The 20,209-nt window shown below is 38.4% G+C and overlaps 1 protein-coding gene across 1 annotated transcript in view; it reads right to left on the bottom strand.

The window, feature by feature from the left end:
- Window positions 1–401: 401 nt before the first annotated feature.
- Window positions 402–20,209, bottom strand: part of SLC2A13 (solute carrier family 2 member 13) — a 331,334-nt gene continuing 311,526 nt past the window's right edge. Inside the window, exons 8-10 of the mRNA XM_024216061.2 lie at window positions 8,803–8,924; window positions 8,511–8,663; window positions 402–7,666 (exon numbers count right to left, since the gene is read on the bottom strand). Of these exons, the coding sequence (XP_024071829.1) occupies window positions 7,440–7,666; window positions 8,511–8,663; window positions 8,803–8,924 (502 nt within the window). The 3' untranslated portion in view covers window positions 402–7,439. The remainder of the gene's footprint in view (window positions 7,667–8,510; window positions 8,664–8,802; window positions 8,925–20,209) is intronic.

Genomic DNA, 20,209 nt, shown 5'->3' with positions numbered 1-20,209 from the left:
CTCTGAAGCCTAAAATGTCTATTGAGTCAGTGTGAAGTGATGGAACCTGTTGCAAGAATCGTTGAGAGCTATTTTTGTTTAGAATATTACCAGGTTCAACTATCAGTGGGATTCATGGTTTATTACCATCCAGTTTTTAAGTTCTCAGCCACTTTTGGCTTTTTTACACACACGACTTTATGAATGACTCTTGTGTGTCATCTTGGGCTTTCAGCTACTAATGTTATTTAACAGCAGAGCAATCAAATAGATTAAGAAATATTTTATATCATGTAGGCCAATATTTATATCTCATTTCTAGCTCATTTTGCTAGATGATTTGTTTTTCCAGCTATAAAAAGTTACCTAAATTCTAGTACAAAAAAAAACTCTTAGAAAGATTGTGTAATTAACTATCTCACCTTTTATTTTGTTCATTTACAAGTCTGGCAATAACAATTCTCTGAAGATATTTATTTTTTATGTAAAGCCATTAGAACATAAAACAATCATTTAACTTTACATCACTGAAATTTCATAAAATGTACAACACTTTCATACATTATAGGCTTGTTTGGCTGCAAAAGGAAACAGCACATGTTCAACAGGCTGGTGAATAACATATTCACATTAGTTTTGCCAAAACTCATTTCTTAAGTACTACATACTGTAACATGCATTCGGGGATTAGTGTATGCCCACCAGCTTCACATGTGTACGTGTTAGTAATAAGCACATAAATATAACTAAATTTAGTCTCTAATAACATTTTGTTTCAAGTATTCTAAATCTGACTTCATTAGATAAATATCAAGTTAAAGATTCTGACAGAGTCTAAATGAGAAGTTGCTGTATATATAGGCCCTGATTCCCGGCTGGAGCCCGATCCAGCACAGCACATAAACACGTGCTTAATTTCAAGCCTAATTCCACTGACTTCTGGGACTACTCAAGTGCTTAAAACTGAGCATGTGATTGGGTTCTGCTGGACTGAGACTGGCGTAAACTGCAGAAGGTCTGCTAAAGCATGAAACCACACTATTTGATACCAGCTCAGGATCTGTCCCACAAGGCTGAGCCTTTGTTCAGAAATCCCGATGGTTACGTTTTCAATCCTTTCTTAATTTTGCTGAATGTTTAAAGAAATGAGATAAGTTGGCTTGTATTTTAAGGCCTTCACAAACTTTATTTGTATTTTTAAGCATATGGACATTACTAATCTGTGCGACCCCTTGCTAGTCATAGAAATATGATAAAATGTCAAACTAACTTTTGAAAAGTAAAATCCAAATAAAAAGTGTACAGTTTAACAGAATCATATTTAGAGCTTTATAATTACACATGCCAAATCACTCAACTGTAACATACTATACATCTATTACATAAAAAAGTGAGGATTTACAGAAACTCTGGATTCATCAGGCCTGATTCTGGTCTAACTTACACACTGGTGTGACTCAGGAGTAACTCCACTGAAGTCAACTGTTGAGAAACTGGTGTAAGTGAGATTGGAAATGGGCCTTCAGTTAACACAAATAGATTGTGTGGCTAAAATATTTTCCTCTACAGTACTTTGGAACACCATTAACACTTTGTTACAAAACACCACAGTGATGATTATTGGCACATAAAAAACTCCTCTATGTGAAAACATACACAAAATACGCAAGAACTGCCATTTTCTCTGACTTTTAAAATCTATATAGTTGCCTCTAGGGAGTCTGCCCCCCAATAACCCAAACAACATTTCTTCAACAATGTTCACCTAGAAGAGTTTACTGGTCTGACATTTTTAACATGGCCACAACCTAAACCACTTCATGGATTATGCGTAACTGTACTGTACACAAGGCTATGAAGTTTTATAGAAAACAACAAGTATTTTTGCACAAAAAAAAGTGACTTGTCTAAATCTGGAGAATAATTCAGAATCATTTTTATAGGCAGCAGCTACATGTAAGCTGTAAATCTTACCCGCAATAAAACACATGTTGCCATAAAGCACATATTGTGGATTATCTGCTTCTGGCCTGGTACACAAAGCTCTATTTTCTTCTAGCTGAAGAGGACTGGGATTTGGTCAGTTTCAATCTCTCAGAAAAAGTGCACAAATATCTTTGCTTTTTTAAAGTGCTTAGCAGAACTTTGTTTATTATATTAAAATATCTCTATAAGGTGGAATGCGACATCTCTCTTTTAACAACGTCCAGACAATAAAGCTTCTTTTTGTAAATTACAGGTAAAGTTAAAAACAAAAAACCCTTGTTAAAATAATGTTAAAGGTGAGAAACAAAGCAAGAGAATTATGATTCTGGTCCATCTTATCCCATTGCACATAGCTACGTCTGCACACAAGGCCTGTTCCAAAGCCCGGAAAGTCAAAGGAAAGAGTCCCATTAATGCAGTGAGCTTTGGATCCTTATGGTCAAAACTTCTCTCCAGTGCCCAACCCAAGGAACTCAGGGGAGGAATGGGAAGCTCCAGAGGAAAGGGAGCTCCCTCTTCACAGATCTCCTCTACCCAAGCTCCAGCCCAGTGTTCCCACCTTCCTATGAGAAGCTGGGACTGGAAGACATGTGGAGCAATTGCATCCTTCTTCCAACTCACTCCTGCCATGCCACCTAATTTCATGGGACACACCTGCTCTGATGTTAATGGAAGTAATCTGGGGAACTGGCTCCAGGCCACACAAGGGATGGCTTCTACCATTCGCTACCCTCCCACGGAGCAGAATTACAGCATTGCCCCTGCCAGAAGTCCATTCACACCTGCAAAGGAGGTGGCAGGATTTGCCCTTTTGGCACATTCACTTTGCTGAATAGTCTTGTATGTCCCCAACTCCCTGGTTAATAGAGGAGGTATAATGAGGTAAGTAAAAGACAACTCCTTGTCTTCCTTGATGGGTGTCTCAACTGTAATGTTATTTTAAGAGTCTTTTAATATGACATCTTTGCTCTTTTTTTCTCCAGCACTAACTCCTATACAAGAAAGGCATTGCGACTTCCATTTTATTCAAAAAGAAGTTAGCACAACAACATTTCTTTTAATGCCTCTTCCCTTATTACAAGATTCGGACTTGCTATCACTACCACTCACAAGATAAAAATTATCTACTGTGTATGCACAGCAACTAAATTTCATTACTAAATGATCTCTAAATGATTCCTAAAGGGCTTAGTCCACTTTAATGATTATCTTCAAATCAAATTAAAAAGAACAAAAGACAAAAAACCCACAATTTGACCAGCAATTTGATGAGGGGCAGAAACAACTTGCAAATTACATTAAAGAAGCTTTAGAACTCTACAACAGATTAACAAATTAATTTTTAATAAAATTTTAAAAAATAAAATATGCATCTGGATTAACATCTCCTACACCTATTATCAGACCGACATGATCTGAAGCATCAGAGGTAAGAAATGCCCCAAACTGTAAGTATGTAACTCATATGCCAATTTAGTCAAAATTATCTCACCAATTCTATTTTAACTTTCCTGATGCCCTGAATTAAACATGTCGTACTTGTGAAGAAATCATTTCACATCTTCTGCAGAAAGCTTTTAATAAAAATGATATTGTGCTTAGACATACTATCTATGTTCTTTTATAAATTAAAATCCTGTCATAAGAAATTATTCAACTACATTGTATTGATATCCTTTTATCTGGAATGTTAGTAAGTCTACCCTCGCTAGCAAAATCTCTTAGAACGTAAAATATGCACAAATATAAAAACCTGTTGCAAAATAGAAATATTTGTTTAGTTTTCTTCATACATTATAAATGTTAACGGATTCTAAAAATAAAATCCTAATTATGTAAGATTAATTTCAAGTATTCAGTTGATCTTGTTTTTATTATAAATAATGCTTGGTATTATGTCTAATACTTATAAGAGATGGAATATTATCTCTGTATAAAGCAATAGTAAAAGGAAGACTTAAATCTAACTCCATTGGGGGGAAAAGAAAGTGACAGAAAAGAAACCAGTAGGTTTTGTGCCCTCATTACTCAGCTGCATTCGCAGCTGAAATGCATTGTGTTTTTAGTCTCTATGCCTAGAGAGTAGGGAAATGTCATGCATGACTTTAGACAATTGTCTACAATAAGATAAAAGTCATAAGTGTCAGAAATATAGCCGAGTACTGTGCACAGCGGAATGTAGTTTATGAGAACACCCAAGAAACACTGTTGACAAAGGATAATGGTCTTCTTTTGCTAAAAAGCCCCAGCATTTGCAGAAAAACAAGTCACTGATCTTGTGACAATTTCTATTACAGTCACTTTACTTCAGTTATGCCAAATGAGTGACAGCAGTGCAGTAATTTTGTCTAATCATAGATGTTGGTGCAGTAGAGCGACAGTTGATCACTAAAGCTATTAGTGATCAGCTGCATTTCAAGTGGCTTAGGCCCCAGTCCAGCAAAAGCACTTATATCAATGGGATTAATCGCATGCTAAAAGTTAAGCACATGCTTAAGTGCATTGCTGGGTCAGGGCCTTAGGAGAGATATGTGCTAAAGTCTGTCCCTATTTAGGACAGCATCTAAACATGTGCTTACATGCTGTCCTGAATAGGAATTCTTTTCTGAATCATGGCCTTGGAGAATAGACTTTTGGGGATCAGGCAGAAGCCAGTTTACCCATAAAGTATTTAAGACTAAGTTGTGCCTTCAGTGAAGGCTATAAACTGGCAACGGTGTGCCTAATAGAGTGTACATTTGAACTTGTACATGCTGCAACATTTTCAACATCTCATACCTGAGAGCAGAGATATGAGGCCTGGGAGCCTGGCCCTCTAACTGAGCAGGTGCATATTCAGAGTCCAGTCATGCCAAAACTTAGCGACTGTGACTTATTTAAAAGCCCTCTGTTTGTCATGCTTATTTCCTCCTTTTCCAAATTACAGAGGGATATTTTAAAACATTTGCTTTTTAAACATTTCTTTTCATTAACAGTTTTATAAAGTTAAAAAGACAGTCACACCCAACTCTGACAAAATACACAATTCAAAGAAAACTCAAGGAGTTAGAAAAGCCCCTGTATAAAATTATATAGAGCAATATAAATCAGATCTAGCAAAGAGTTACAATACAAACTTATCACCCATGTGTGACCCACTAAAAATAATTAGGCAACCAATAACATTCTTGTTCTTAGAGAGCAAACCCACATTCAAAATATGTCTCCCAATCCATGAAAAGGCCTCCAGACCTATATCTATAAAACCCAACGATCTCATATATTTTCATCAAAACTGTACATCATGAAAAGAAAGGGAGGAAACGGTATATGTGAGAAGGGATTTTTCCTCCATTTTGAATTTCAGGGGTATGACTTCGAGCTTCCAAATTTTTTTAAACTTATTTCTCTGAAGGATTAACTAGGTAAGGGGTGGAGAGGGAGGAAAATATCATGATATTTTAATGCAGCTTTATAAGATTCTACTTGCCAATGCAAGTAATTTTTTTGGCAGGTGAATAAAATACCATTAATTTTTTCATTACCATGGTGAATGTGGGTGAGCAGCTTTTTGTGCCTGACACGGTGAATTCTCCTGACAATTTTGCAATGCTTCATAAGACAATTAATATGAGTAAATATCAGCATTTGAATACTGCTAATTTTCTTTTCAGATCCAAAGACAGTTTGAGTAAAGGGAGGAAAGACCTGCTAGAAATCATTTACTTTGCACATAAGACATAAATTGAAAGTGACGTGTATATTAATGAGCAAAGGGGCAGTGATTGCTGTGAACTTATCAACACAAGATCTCATCCCTATTTTTCTTTCTTTCTTTTTTAAACTGATGATATTTGTGTTCAAAACTGGACACGTACCCGAATGCTCAGATGCACAAATGGGAATGAAAAATCACTTTTTTCCAGTTAACTTAGGCCTTTAAGTGGCACTTATCAATATATGTCAGTTTATTTGTACAGGCAATCATGTTTAATTACACCTTACTGTGAGCTTAAAGTCATTTCTTTGGCAATTTAGCTCACAAATACCAACTACTGATCATAATATATGGTCAAAGATCAATAGCTGGATAGAGTAATATAACCGACATCCACTGTGACACTAGAGTTGAAACACTGAGCAATTTAGTACAGACCTCTGGATATCACCGCAAAGAAACAAGAGTGGAATCCCATTAGGAGACACATCTCTCCCATAAAGACAGAAGATATTTGTATTTTCAAACTGTGTGATAATTTCAAGCGATTATTCTACAGCATCCAGTGGATTTCTCATTCTGCTTATTTCATATTCAGGCTGCTGTAGCAAAAACACCAAATACGTAGGGCTAGAGTCACAAAGGGATTTAGGCACCTAACTGCCACTTTGGGTACCTAAATCCCAGGATCAGGCACCACTGGGATTCACAAAACCCCTGCTCAGTTGCTGCCAAACCCTGTAGGTTCCTAAGCTTTTGCATTAAAAGTTCCCCTTGGTGCTGATATTGTGCCCCTCAGTACATGCACTATGGCTCCCCTGTAGGTGTCTGGATGCCTAAGCCCCAGTGCAATGTACAAACCAGGGGAAGATAGGAATTCCTCCGCCTAACTCGCCTACGGGGCCCAATCTTAGAAGCATGCTCACAGGAGGAGGATGCAGAGGGGGACCTCACTCAACTTTTATCCCAGTGGTTAGAGTACTCATCGGGGATGTGGGAGTGCCCTGGTTCAAGTCGCCCGTCCACCTGAGACAGAGAAGGATCTCAAATAGGGATCTGCCACCTCTCAGGTGAGTGCCCTAACTCCTGGTGTATCTCTAAGAGAGGGCTTGCAGCTGAGAATCCCAAGGAGAGGGAGATGCCTCCCTCCAGCCTGGATTTACGTGCCAAACTCTCAGAGAGGGACAGGGCTTAGGATACTCTCCTCCTACCCCCCCGGCATCTCCCATTGGCTAGAGGAATCCGCCTAGTGCGCTGGCTTTGGTGAATCCCATTCATAAGTGCCTATATCCTGCCAGTCATTGCACAGGAAGCCTGAGTGCTTAACTCAAATTTTGTGAATTCCAGTGATTTTTTAGGTGCCTAGAATTTTGTGAATCCAGCCCCTGTTCCCAGGTTTATTCTACTTTTATGATTCATCTGGTTGCTGATTAGCTATTACATTATTTTAACTTTTGTCAGCAAAGAAAGATAAGGATATACAGTATGGTACATCGTATGCATTTCATTTGGTATAATGCACAGATACCTGTATTGCACACCATTGGTAAATTCATACAGTCGAAGAATTAAATCCCCTTTGGAAACCATTACTTTCCATGATCAAGAAAACAGTATTACATTTCATTTTCTCCCAAATGAAGTATTTTAGTACACGAAGGCATTTGTAACTAGGCAGTAGAAAGGAGAACCAGACCAGAAGCAGGGCAGTGAGGTCACCAAGAGCTGCTCTTCCCCCAGAAGGCTTTTAAATGATTAATACATCAGCAGCTGAAAATTATTCCACATCAGAAGCATCATTGTCAGACAGATGATAATTACTTCCCTTCACCCGAATATATTCAATATATCTCCCTTCATCAGAATCTGAAATACCACATGTACATAGCCTGTTTTCAAACAAAGATTCAATTTCCTCTAGTTTTTTCCCTTTAGTCTCAGGAAGGCAGCCGTAGATGAAAATGAGTCCCAAACCAGCAAACCCTGCATAGAGGAAGAATGCCCCTGCAATACAAAACAACACACATACTAGATTACAGAACTTTATCTCCCGTCTTTCCCCCATCTCACACAGATCAAAAGAAACAACAGAATTAGGAGGCTACAGAAATCAAAGAAGTTTGTGACATATGAACCTCAGCATTACAATAAAGGAGTACATGTCTGTGGACATGAGAAAAAACTGCTTTTTTACATCACTTTATAAGAAATCAAATTAGTAAGGAGCAATACTCCATTTGCTTTTAGAGTAACATGGAAACTCATACAGATCCTTTTAACTTCCCATCAGTTAAAATAAATAGCAATAACGTTACTGGAGGTCTGCAGTAAAGAGACACATGAAAGGGAAAGTTTGGCTATCCCCCCGGTTGAATGGGCCCTGAGGTGCCCAAAAAACAGAGAAACATCAACAAAAATAGCCAAAAGGATTACAAAGATTAAACCAGGCTCTTGAATTTATCCTATACCTAATCATTATTTACAATGCCTGTATGACCACGTGACTAGACATGTGAGTCCTATCACTAGGGTCTGTGATGGTAATGATATGAAGGAGAATCTCAGATACTACTATGTGATAAAAGATGGCAAATGCTACCCTTTTAAATGGGCACCACAGTATTACATTAAACAGAAGGTTTCCTTCATCTTCCTCATTTTAAATGATCTGTCTACATTCCCTTCTTAAAGAATGAAACTTACTAAACTAGTGTTAATCAAGAACTTTGCAGCTAAAATGGCATACCACAAAACAGCTAGTATATCATCTAAACTGTAGTAAATCTACGTGGCATGTAAGACAATACAAATGTTAATACTGCAGATTAAGACACAAACAACATCTTACCATAGTATGTAAGGTATTCTGCTGTATGCAAAAATGTCAGTGATACCAGAACATTGAAAATCCAGTTTACGCCAGATGAACATGCATTTCCTGTACTTCTAGCCCAAAGTGGATAGATTTCAGAATTTACTGTCCAAGGCATAGGTCCCATTCCTGAGAATTTAAAAAAAGATCAATTTTAGTATAACAATCAGATTGAACAGTAAGAGAAGCTTCAAATGGTCAGACCATTAAGAACTTCAAATGTTTGCTATTTACTTAAAGCTATGTGCTAAAACAAGTATTTGTTTACCAGGTGCGAAGAAAACCAAGTATAAAATAAGGCCCAGAAGTGTTGTCCAAGAGTATGGAGTAGGGCAGAAATTGTATGCCCAAAATAATTCTTCTCTTTTGAATCTGGTTTCATTCGAACACCTGAAAAATAACCATATAAAATGATCATTAGATAATCATGTTCAGGGAAATTAGCAGCATTTCAATACAAATGTGGTATCTGGAATGTCTTAATGAAAAAAACAACAGCAGCAGCAAATATATTTTCAAAAATTTTAATGTCAGATCAAGCAAATATAAAGTTAGAAAACTGAATTGTTCCTTAATTTAATAAAGATATTTTGAGCCAAATGCTGCATTCAGATACATGCCTATTTCAAAGCCATTCAAAGACATTTTGTGTTTGACATTGTGGCCCAAGGAAGAGTAACCAGAGGCTCTGCACTTAAATAGTGTACTTGTGTTCTTAGGGCCCAATCCTACAATTCTTCAGCTGAATAGTCTTTGCTACACATGAGTAGTCCCACCAAAACCAATTCACATAAACATTACCTATCTGAGTAAGAGGTGCAGCATCAGGCCCATGAATGGATGTGCTGCAACAGTAGCGTATTCATGGCAGAAGTGTGGGATGCTGAACTTTGAACTCAAAGTACATAGTTTTTACACTGGAATCTTTGGACATAGCCAGTAAGGCATTGGCATGTGCCAAAACCAGGAAAAACATGTTTGTATAACCGGGGAAAAAGCTCTTTTCTTCTAAAGACTACACCAACGTCTATGTATAGTACTACATGACCTAAACTGTATGTAAGGAGAAAGTATTTGAACTGCTGGAGAAAAAGTATGCTTTTCCATCTCCATCTCTCCCACTCTGCATGCATTTAGAAATTGTGCATTTCCAGCAATAATGTGTCCAAAATAGAACTTATGATCCATGCATATAAAAGCACATCAAAATGTAATGTCAAAATAGTTTAGTATCAGTGAACTAGTTTAGTATTTTAGTTTTTATAGATTTAAAGGGACACCAACAACTTGAACTTTTTGAAATTGACTTTTTTTTAAAATCCACTTCCTAATAGAGCACTCTTTAAATAGTATGTTTTGATTTATTACAATTCATTAATTATTTTTGTAAGGATTTTACTGTTTATGTTTATAAGGATCTTTTCAGCAAGTCAGAAATTAACTAACTGACTCTACAATGGCCAATTGTGCTGTGAAATGCATAAATAAATAAACTTGAAGGAGATATTTTTTTCTCCCTTCCCCCAATAGCTTTTTAATTATAATAACCTTAGCCGTTACTGTTGACTACGATAGTACACATTTTCAGTCAGCAATGTGATTTTTAAGATGACAGTGTCTCTACAGTATAGAGACAATGTTAATTATTTGATGACGAAAAAGTATAAAGAATTGAACATCTGTGTGGATTAAAAATTTCAGATACAGCTGCACACCCATGCATCTGATGTGTCATATAGCATGAGAAACAGGATGCATTGGTGTAAATGGGCAATAAGTAGCAAGGAGGAAGAGCAGGAATTACCTTCTGGAACGTATTTTTGGGCCTGTCATTATTACAGTTGGTTCCCAAAAAACTCCAAAAGAAAAACTGTCACACCTTGGTACGCTGCTGGTTTGTGAAATGAATGATAAATTGCGACAGAGTGCTGAGACCCAGCAGCTGAAGCAGCACATAGCTTTCATCTCCTAACACGGATGTACCTGTGGAACCATACTTCACCCTCTGTACAATAAAGGGCACGTTTAGTAACCCTGTCTCATTCAGTTTCTGCTGGTTTGTTTCTGGCCGTCAAGTGACAAACATATGGCTAACCAAGGCCAGTTAAGTACCCCCACAAAAGATGGCTATCAACTTGCCAGGCAGAAAGAATAAACAGATCTTTAGCAACTGCTGCTACATGGATATCCAGAAGCAGCTGGCAATCTAACAAGACCCCAGGTTGCAAACCTGATTAAGACTGAGGGATCAAGGAAACTGCTATAATCTTTGTCATTTCTTCTAGTTGGCTCTCTCAACTGTTAAACATTACACCAGGTCTTGTCTTATCTCACCTCTGATATTTTGTTTGTGGCTTAGTTCAATGTCATTTTGTACACTGAAATAGCTAGAAAAACAACATCCCCTACCTTTTTTTTGGCAAACTTTTACACTATAAACAGTTTCATGCATTCCTCACTAATGGGTAAAGGTTCAATTTGATTCAGGCAATGTACAGTGTGTGATATTCATGGAAGATTGTTAATTGCACTGGAAGACTATCCTTGTGTGTAAGTTGATGGTTCCTTAAATGCTGAGCAAATGATTTTTGATATATTTAATATCCTAGCACCTGGTGATTGCATAGCCTTCTTCCATCCACCCCTGCATGGTCACCTCCTTTGCATTTGCATCACCATCAAATCATGGAATTGCTCAGACAATGCCCTATAGTTTCATTAGCACACATTTGCTTCTTTCACTGTTACTCTTATTTCATTTGCAGGTGCATAGTAATGAATACAAGCTGATTATTACTTTAAAATGTCTTGTTGCAAACAATACTGTAATTGGTTTTTTTGTTCCTTTCAGTCTGCACTGCAGCTGCCCATCAAAGAAGAGTCCACTGCTTTCTTATGATTTTTTTCCTCACAGTAAATAAAGATGTTACTTTGTTTTATCATCTTGTAGATATATCTACCGGCATGCACCAACCTACTGATTCCCATAGGCATCACCACCAAGAGGCTTGGATGTTTCATTCTAACACAGTTTTTCTCCAGATGTCTCCTCCTACTTTTGACAGAATGGAATAAACATAAAGCATATGGGGGAAAAACACGTCATTAAAAACCTCCTTCTGCTGGGGCCACTGATCTGCTCTCTCTAGAAACGTCAGTAACGGAGAGGAATTACTGTTTCAAGGAAAGCTGATTCAGTGTCACAGGAATAGGAAAACACAACATTAGAAACTAAATGTTAGTAGAAACTTGGGCAGGTATGATCCTGTGCTTTGTTTATCTTCTCTATAATGAGGTGGCACATGGCACCCAGAAGAAACCCATTAGCTACAGATAGAGATATATATTTGCACTTGCTGAAGGCTGACACATCAAGATATGTAAATAAATAAAACGAATGCAAGGCCAATAGGTTAGACTATGAAGTACTATTAATGTAGTCATTCTAATGCAATCATCTACCATTTTACTAAGAAAATATGTTAATAATAACAACTATACAGCATGCTGCTACATAAAGAGCTGTATTTGGAACTGCATGAATGGAATAGCTATGGTAGTTACCCAAATGCTTTCTGAGCAATTTCATCACTTTAATGGAAATGCAAATACAAGGAGAAAATTCCATGGCAATAGTTTACAAAAGAAATTATGCAAATCAGGTCCCAGCAGAAAGAGTTTATAAATAACAAGAATGTGTCAGATCATAAAACTATAAGCTGTAAGGATATATCACATCACTTCCCCTTAAATTGCAGCTGAAGTGAAAACATAATAGCCTCACAGTTAAAATATTTTAATGCAAGTTGCTTTTGTCACGTATTTTCTGCAAACACTTTAAGAAGCACCCTTTACTTTAATTAATGGAAACTAAAGAGCCACAGCATATTGAGAAATCTACCCCAAATTACTTTCAGTATCTCAGGAGCACTCAAACTGCTAACAGGAGATTTTATCATCCTCACGGGCTGGAAACAAATCTAGAGCAATAGTTTATATAATGACATAGGCAATGGTGTTCCAGTCAAAAGCCAATTTGTAGTAATTCATGTTAATGTGGTAACACTATTTGTTTTGAATTCAGAGGAGACGCTTATTAACTCTTACCTATAGTAATGCTAAATAAGATTATTGGAACTTCACTTGAGGTAAATATGGTAAAAACTAATTTAAAACAGATGATTAATTGACTGGGTTATTTATTTTTAATACATCCATTTATACATAGTAAGTCACCACTATCGTCATCTCAAGTCAAATGCTGCTAATAATTTTAAAGTTCTTATGCTTACACAGAAGTGTGTCACTTTCTGATTTCACGGTGACCACAGAATGCATTTCTTTATCAGAAAGGTGACTGTAGTTAGGAATATTTGAAAAATCTTATTTTCTAAGGGCTTAATCCAAGGTCTCTTGAAGTTAACTGGAGTCTTTCCATGGACTTCAGTTGTCTTTAGATTTTTATAACCATAAATGCGTATTTTTAATGTGCGATATATTAACACATTTTTAAAACCATGTGAAGACTCAGGAGGATACAAACTGCTCTCGGTTATCCAACGTGTTACAGGTAGAAGTAATGGGATGAAACTGAGAAGAGGATATTTTCCTTGAGAGTCAGCATTAGTTTTCCTAACAATGAGGCCAATTGGACTGCAGAATAACTCCCCAGGGCACTGCTGGAAATACCAGCCTGGGCATAATTTAGAACTACATTAGAGAAATCATTAGGAAGTATATTGGAAAAAAGTTTCAGCAAGGCAAGAGAAGGTGACCCAACCGATCTTTTCCTTCTCTAATTCCTATTAACTTTTGCTTTGTTGTAAGGGTGACATATTGGTGCAACATCATGAAATAGACAATAAGAACATAAGAATGGCCATAATGGGTTAGACCAATGGTCTATCTAGACCAATTATCCCGTCTTTTGACAGTGGCCAGTGCCAGACACTTCAGAGGAAATAAACAGAACAGGGAAATTATCGAGTGTCATCCAGTCTCAGCTTCAGGCAGTTGAAGGTTTAGGGACACCCAGAGCATAGGTGGACAGGATATTACATAACTAGCGCAGAAAAATGTTATATTCCTATAAAGATGGGTATTGTTGTCTAACTAAGCACATTTGTGGGAGTTAGATTTTTAACCAAAAGGATTTTTTCATAGTAAAATGTATTATATACGATGGCCTCCTCTTTACTAATATTCTGGCCTATTCACCAGCCTTTTAGACTAATACAGTTAAAAGTTCAAAGCTTTAGTCCACGCAGTCTAAGGATATAAACTAATTTTCTACAAACTCACCAGTGTTATGATTCATCTCTTTAAACTCTTCATAAAATAAACACATTTAAAAATGATCCCCTGTACTTGGAGATGATGTGTAGCTGTCAAGGCTAATTCCCCACTCTGGCACTTCAAGTGCAGAAGGTGGGGGCCCACAAGGATGTTAAAAATTAATACTGGCCACTTCAGGCTTTTATTAAACTCCCAAGGTTACAGCTTTTCTCTGACCTTGGATTGGTAGATGCTGCCACCACCAAAGTGCAGAACCCCTTTGAGAGCCCAGGAAGGTGCACTTGGGAATTCCTTCCTGTGGGGTACCCTCAGGCCTTTTCATCCCCCCTCCGGGGAAGAGCTCAGAAAGAAAAAAAAAGGAAATCAGCTGTTTCCACCAGCTAATTAAACAACATGTGCACAAACCTCTTAAGACACAAAAATCCAATCCCGTTCTTAAAAAAGGTAAATTTTATTAATAAAAAAAAGAAAGAAAATACATCTGGGAACTCAGGCTAGATTTTAAAGAGCAACTATAAGAATTAAGCACCAAGAATCGCTTTCCTGAGGTCCAGTTTAAAGGTTACAAGCAAAACAAAAGCACTTGGGGTTAGCACAGAGGAATCCACAAGTCATAACACGTCTTCCTAGACATTTCCTGATTTACTTACATATCTGGGGTTTTAAATGAGTAGTTTCTAGGTATGATTTTTTCATACCTGGCCCAAGCTTCTTACAGCATAGCTGTTGCCCTGTCTGCCTCTCCCCGGGAGAACAACAGACAGACAGACAAAAGGGGAGTCTTTTTTTTTTCAATTTAAAAAAGTTCTAGCCTTCCAATTGGCTCTTTTGGCCAGGTGATCACTCACTTCCTTTTACCTATGCATAGCAGTGAGACTTTTTAACCCTTTACAGGTAGAGCAATTAGAGAACAGCTACTAAGAGGGATTTTATAGCTACTGGCTGGCTGGGTGTCCATAAAAGGGAGCTACCCCTCCCCCCTTCATTTATCACAGTAGCCCTAGTTGCTGATAGTGTACAAAGACATTGGGTCTGATTCTCATTTACACAACTCTCGCTTTTCACTGCTCGAGCAGTGTACATCCACTTTGGGGTTATTAATACTCCGAATGCCAAGTTCCTGTGCCAAGTTATAAAGATGATGATGATCCACAATTTACTTTTGCTATAAGATAACAAGGCTGGTTCACTGTGGCTGCTCTGCCTCATAGCCTCTGGTGTAAAGGAGAATTAGCCCATTAATTGATCTGACCATCTGAGGATTCAGGGATTTCCAAGTAATAGAGAGGCAAACCCATCCACTGGAATTCAGCATTCAGGCAGATCTAAGTTTCACCTGGGACTGTCTTAGAGCTCAAAGTCATCTTTGCACTCCTTCGTGATCTACACCATGTGCTCTTCTGGTGCAATCAAGGATCTGGGCCAATAACATCAATATTTGGATGCATTTCCTAGTATTTATATTAAAACAGCTCCCGCTATATTCTGCAGGTGATTTTCCCTCTAAGCATCTTTATGCTCTAGCTCAGATGTCTCTAGAATAGAAAAATCTTGCTAACCACATTTAAAAAATAAAACTCAATATTCTTTTTTTATATTGAACTTTGAAAATGTATTTGAAGAATGGTAAAAATCCAATATGGATGGTTTCAATTTGAAAACCTAACATACATATATATATACATATAAACCCATCCTTTTCTTTAGATGCAGCCTTGTTTCACCACCTGCAGTTTTACAAACGTTCCTCTCACCAAGCAATGTCTCTACTGCAGAGGGGGAGAGAGAGAGAGAGAGAGATGATCATAAGAGTATCTTCTCCCAGTGTGCTCTGCAGTTGAAAAGAAAGATTCTAGTTAAAAAAAAATATCAAGGATGAAACGACTTGCGTAGGATAAAAAGTAAAATGAAATGCTTTTTAATGCAAAAATAAGAAACAATTACTTACTGTAACTGTGGTTCTTCGAGATATGATGCAGATGTGTATTCTACTAGGTGCACGCCCAAACAGAGCTGGAGAATTTTTCCTAGCAGTACCTATAGGAGGCAGCGCTCGCGTCTCGTGGCCACACCCCTTCCCCTGGCTGAGACAGAGCTGCCTCAATCCCCCTTCAGTTCTTTCCCACCAATCACTCAGTGACTAGACTCTGATGCAGAGAGCATGGAGGGTGGGTCATGGAATACACAGCTGTATCACATCTCGAAGAACTAGTTACAGTAAGTAATTGTTTCTTCTCCTTCGAGTAGATGCAGCCATGAATTCCACTTAGGTGACTCACAAGTAGTACCCATAGCGGGTGGGACTCAGAGTCTACTTAAACAAGGACTGCAAGACTGCCTTCACAAAGTTTGCATCTGCTCTGGATGTCATGGTAATGCCATAATGATTCATAAACATATGTATTGATGACCATGTGGCAGCCCTGCAAATGTCCAATATTGAGACGTCACTTAAGAATGCCACTGACGTAGCTTGCACTCTGGTAGAAGGGGCTTGCTCCCACTGAGCGGGGTATAGATGAGCCTATTTCACGTGCAGTCTTGATACAGGATGTTACCCATTTAGAGATCATCTGTGAAGAGACCGCTTGCCCCTTCACAGGGTCTGCACATGACACAAACAGGCGAGGCAAAGCACTAAAGGGTTTAATCCTGTCCGGATAGAAGGCTAGACATTGTCTGATGTCTAACATGTGAAGGCACTGCTCCTCTGAGGTGAATGCAGCTTAGGACAGAATACAGGTAAATACACTGCCTGGTTCCAACGAAACTGAGACCACTTTAAACAAAAATTTGGAGTACGGCTGTAAGGTCACTTTGTCTTTGGAGAACTGTATATAAGGAGGGTCTGCCATCAAAGCCTGCAGCTCACATGCTCTCCTTGCGGATGTTATTGCCACCAGGAGTGTAGGTCTTTGACACAAGAGAGGCAAGGGACAAGATGTCAGGGGCTTGAATGGAGCGCCCATCAGAGCCTCTAAGATTGTGCTAAGGTCTCACAAAGGAACTGTTTTCCCACTCCAGCGGATGGAGACAAAGAATTCCTTTTAAGAATCTTGCTACCGTGACATTGGAAAATACCAGTCTTCCATGAATGGGTGAATGAAATGCTGAGATCACCGTCAGATGCACCTTCGAGGCCCGACAACTGAAGATGCAGCAAGAACAGTGCCGGCTGAACTCCACTGGCCAACGACCACATTGAAAACTGCTTCCATTTTGCTGAATAGGCCATTCTGATATAGGGCTTTCAAGAAGTCCAGGATCAAAGGAGGGAAGTGGACCAACCTGTCAAAGGGGTGAAGGGTTGGACAGTAAACTGGCCTGAGCCACATTTTAAGAGGGCGAAGGCGCAACATGGCAAACTGAACCACCTGTGTGCATGTGGCCCAAGAATCTCAGGCACAAGTGCACCATCGTTGAAGGTTGGGACTGCAGACTGAGACAAAGGTGACCAATTGTCTGAAAACAGTCGGTTGGCAAAAATGCTCTTGAACTTGTAAGATACATATCCACAGAGACATCCAGAGTGAATCTGGAGAGGCAACTGATGAAGCAGAACATATATTTTGGAGCAAAAGTGCAGTATTCCTTTCAATGCAGGACCTGATGATATGTACGTGGTCTTAATGCCATCTGAACTAAGACTCAACGCATAACTCTCTTTGCCAACAGATGAATAATAAATTGATTTCAAAAGTAACTGAATTCTGAAATATCAACAAGCATCTTTTCTCACAGTTTCCGAGTCACTGGCTCACATGCCTCAGAATGGACCCATTGAAAATGTAAGCCTTTCTGGAGGAGCTTATGTCCACATCCACAATTCTTACATCTGTAATTTACATCTGGAGTAACGTCTTGATCATTAAAACACACATTAAAACACACATGTAAGTAAAGCATTTTATGCCAGATGATCAGCCTCAATTTAAAAAGCAAAACAGATGTAGGCTTGAAAAATGTGCACATGATGTTTACCACTGTGCTTAGCTAGATGCTGCTTCACTTCTGGTTACACAATAATATCAGGGGCATCTTCTGACAGTTGCAGCATTTTGCTAAGACTGCTAATGAGCTTTTGAAATACTGACATCCACCAAAAGGAAAGATATTGGAAAAAGAGATTACTTTGGGCAAGAAACCTAATGTCAGGTTTGCAAGGTTCTTGGTGAGACTAAACAGGAATAAATATGAATACTGTTCTAGGTGGATGACTAACCTTTATCTACCTGTCATTCCTGGAGCTTTCTATAGATCCCAGCATTATAGTATCTGACAACTAAATGTGGAGAATTTTAGCTTATATGTTCCTTGGCAAAGAAGAGAAATATTACTGGGCATTTTAACTGGATAGCAGCTATAGTAATTGGAGCAGGCCAAAGTATCTAATAAATGTCAAACTGAAGTGGTAACAGCAGTTTCTGTCTCTATGCAATGCAGTGCACAGCACATAAGTTCGATAGCAGCAAGTATGGCTAGAACAATACTAATGAGAAAATATTCACTGCCAGTTGTATGACTGGCAGTTCCTACTGCAGGTCTGGGAAATAAAAAGCACAGGTTACAAGGATAAATAAAAATCTCATAAAAGCTCAGCCACTTTGCTCTTTGCGCTTCATTGTGTACTGTATTTTGTTATGAATTATTTTTGCAATAAAATGTCTACATTAAAATTGGTGTTTCAGAGAAACCTGTTGCCAAGGCACCATTGTTTTGGAAAATTCTGACAAGCCTTATTTTCAGGATCAGTGTCGACCTGCTCACACTTAGCTATGAAGCCAGGGCCGCCCAGAGGATTCAGGGGGCCTGGGGCAAAGCAATTTCGGGGTCCCTTCCATAAAAAAAGTTCCAATACTATAGAATACTATATTCTTGTGGGGGCCCCTGTGGGGCACAGGGCAAATTGCCCCACTTGCCCCCCCCCTCCCCTCTGGGCGGCCCTGAATGAAGCTACGTTGGAACTTTTGGAAGGTAGCAGGGAAAGCCCTGCTTTCTATATATTTGGCAAAGTTCTAAGCAACTGAAAAGTGTAGATGATTTTTATAATGGGTATTTTATAATTGGAAGTGTTGGCCAGTCTTAATAATAGATGGTATTACCTGTCCCATCCATAATATATTTAGTTTACATATGAGATGTTTACATTAATTGGTGCTGTTTCGAGGAGCTAGATGAAAATTTATGCTGCGCTGCTAGAACTTTACAGCTTAGTCTAGTGGACTGAGCTTGGTGCTGAAGTGAGGGGCTCTTTCCCTGGTTCTGCTGCTGGCTTGCTGTGTGGCCTCGATTCCAGACACTAGGAGCTTCTGTTCCAAAGCCCACTGAACTCAGTCTGAGTCTTTACGCTGACTTCAGCGGATTTGGGATCAGGCTCTTAGTGTCTCTGTTCTGCCACTGGTAAAATGAAAATGATAATACTTAAATACCTATACCTATGGGGGAGTTGTGAGGGTTATAAATTTTACAGCATTTTGAAAATATCAAGCCCCTGTAAGTGCTAAGCATTAAATGAAATATCAAATCTTACTTCCAGAGCTGTGGTGTCATCCATTAGACTGATGCACAAACAAAGTATATCATGTTAATTTCAAGCTGTACTGGAAACATGAAGGGGATTTTTTTTTTTTTTTTTTGTGTACAGAAAAGGCAAGATTAGTCTTTTCAGGTTTTTGAGAGAATATTAAAAAATTGGAGACTCAAGTAAAATAAACCAGGAATAAAAATGCTTGGGACAGTGGTTTTTTTATTCTCTCTTTTTCACATGCAATATTTTAAAGATATTAATTATATTATGGTTAAAAATGCTGGATTGACAGCAATGGGAAATAAGTTCTATTAATACTCACAGTAAGCATAGCTTGGGCAACTGCAGTGCAAGTTTTCTTACACTGTGGGTACGTCTACACTACGAGATTAATTCGAATTTAGATAATTCGAATTTGGGAAACAGATTGTATAAATTTGATTGTGCGCGGCCACACTAAGCACATTAATTCGGTTTTTAACCACATTAATTCGGTGGTGTGCGGCCACACTACCCCATTAATTTTAACCACATTAATTCGGTGGTGTGCGGCCACACTACCCCTAATTCGAATTTACAAAATCGATTTTGGTGCTACTCCGCTCGTCGGGGTGGAGTACAGAAATCGATTTTAAGTGCCCTTTAATTCGAAGTAACTGGCTCCGTTGTGTGGACGGGTTAAGGATTAATTCGGATTAACGCAGCTAAATCTGAATTAAAGTCGTAGTGTAGACCAGGCCTGTCTGAAAAAGGTAACTCAACATTAACCTGAAAGGACCCCCTCTATAGTAAAGCAGCATCACTGCCATTTCGGGCCATAGCCTGGGCTTTGACTGGTATTACAAGGGTGCCA

The sequence above is a fragment of the Terrapene carolina genome, unplaced genomic scaffold (assembly GCF_002925995.2).
Source record: "Terrapene carolina triunguis isolate 2854851 unplaced genomic scaffold, T_m_triunguis-2.0 Scaffold68, whole genome shotgun sequence".
Taxonomy (NCBI): Eukaryota; Metazoa; Chordata; order Testudines; family Emydidae; genus Terrapene; species Terrapene triunguis.
This window is presented reverse-complemented; position numbering and strand designations above follow the sequence as displayed.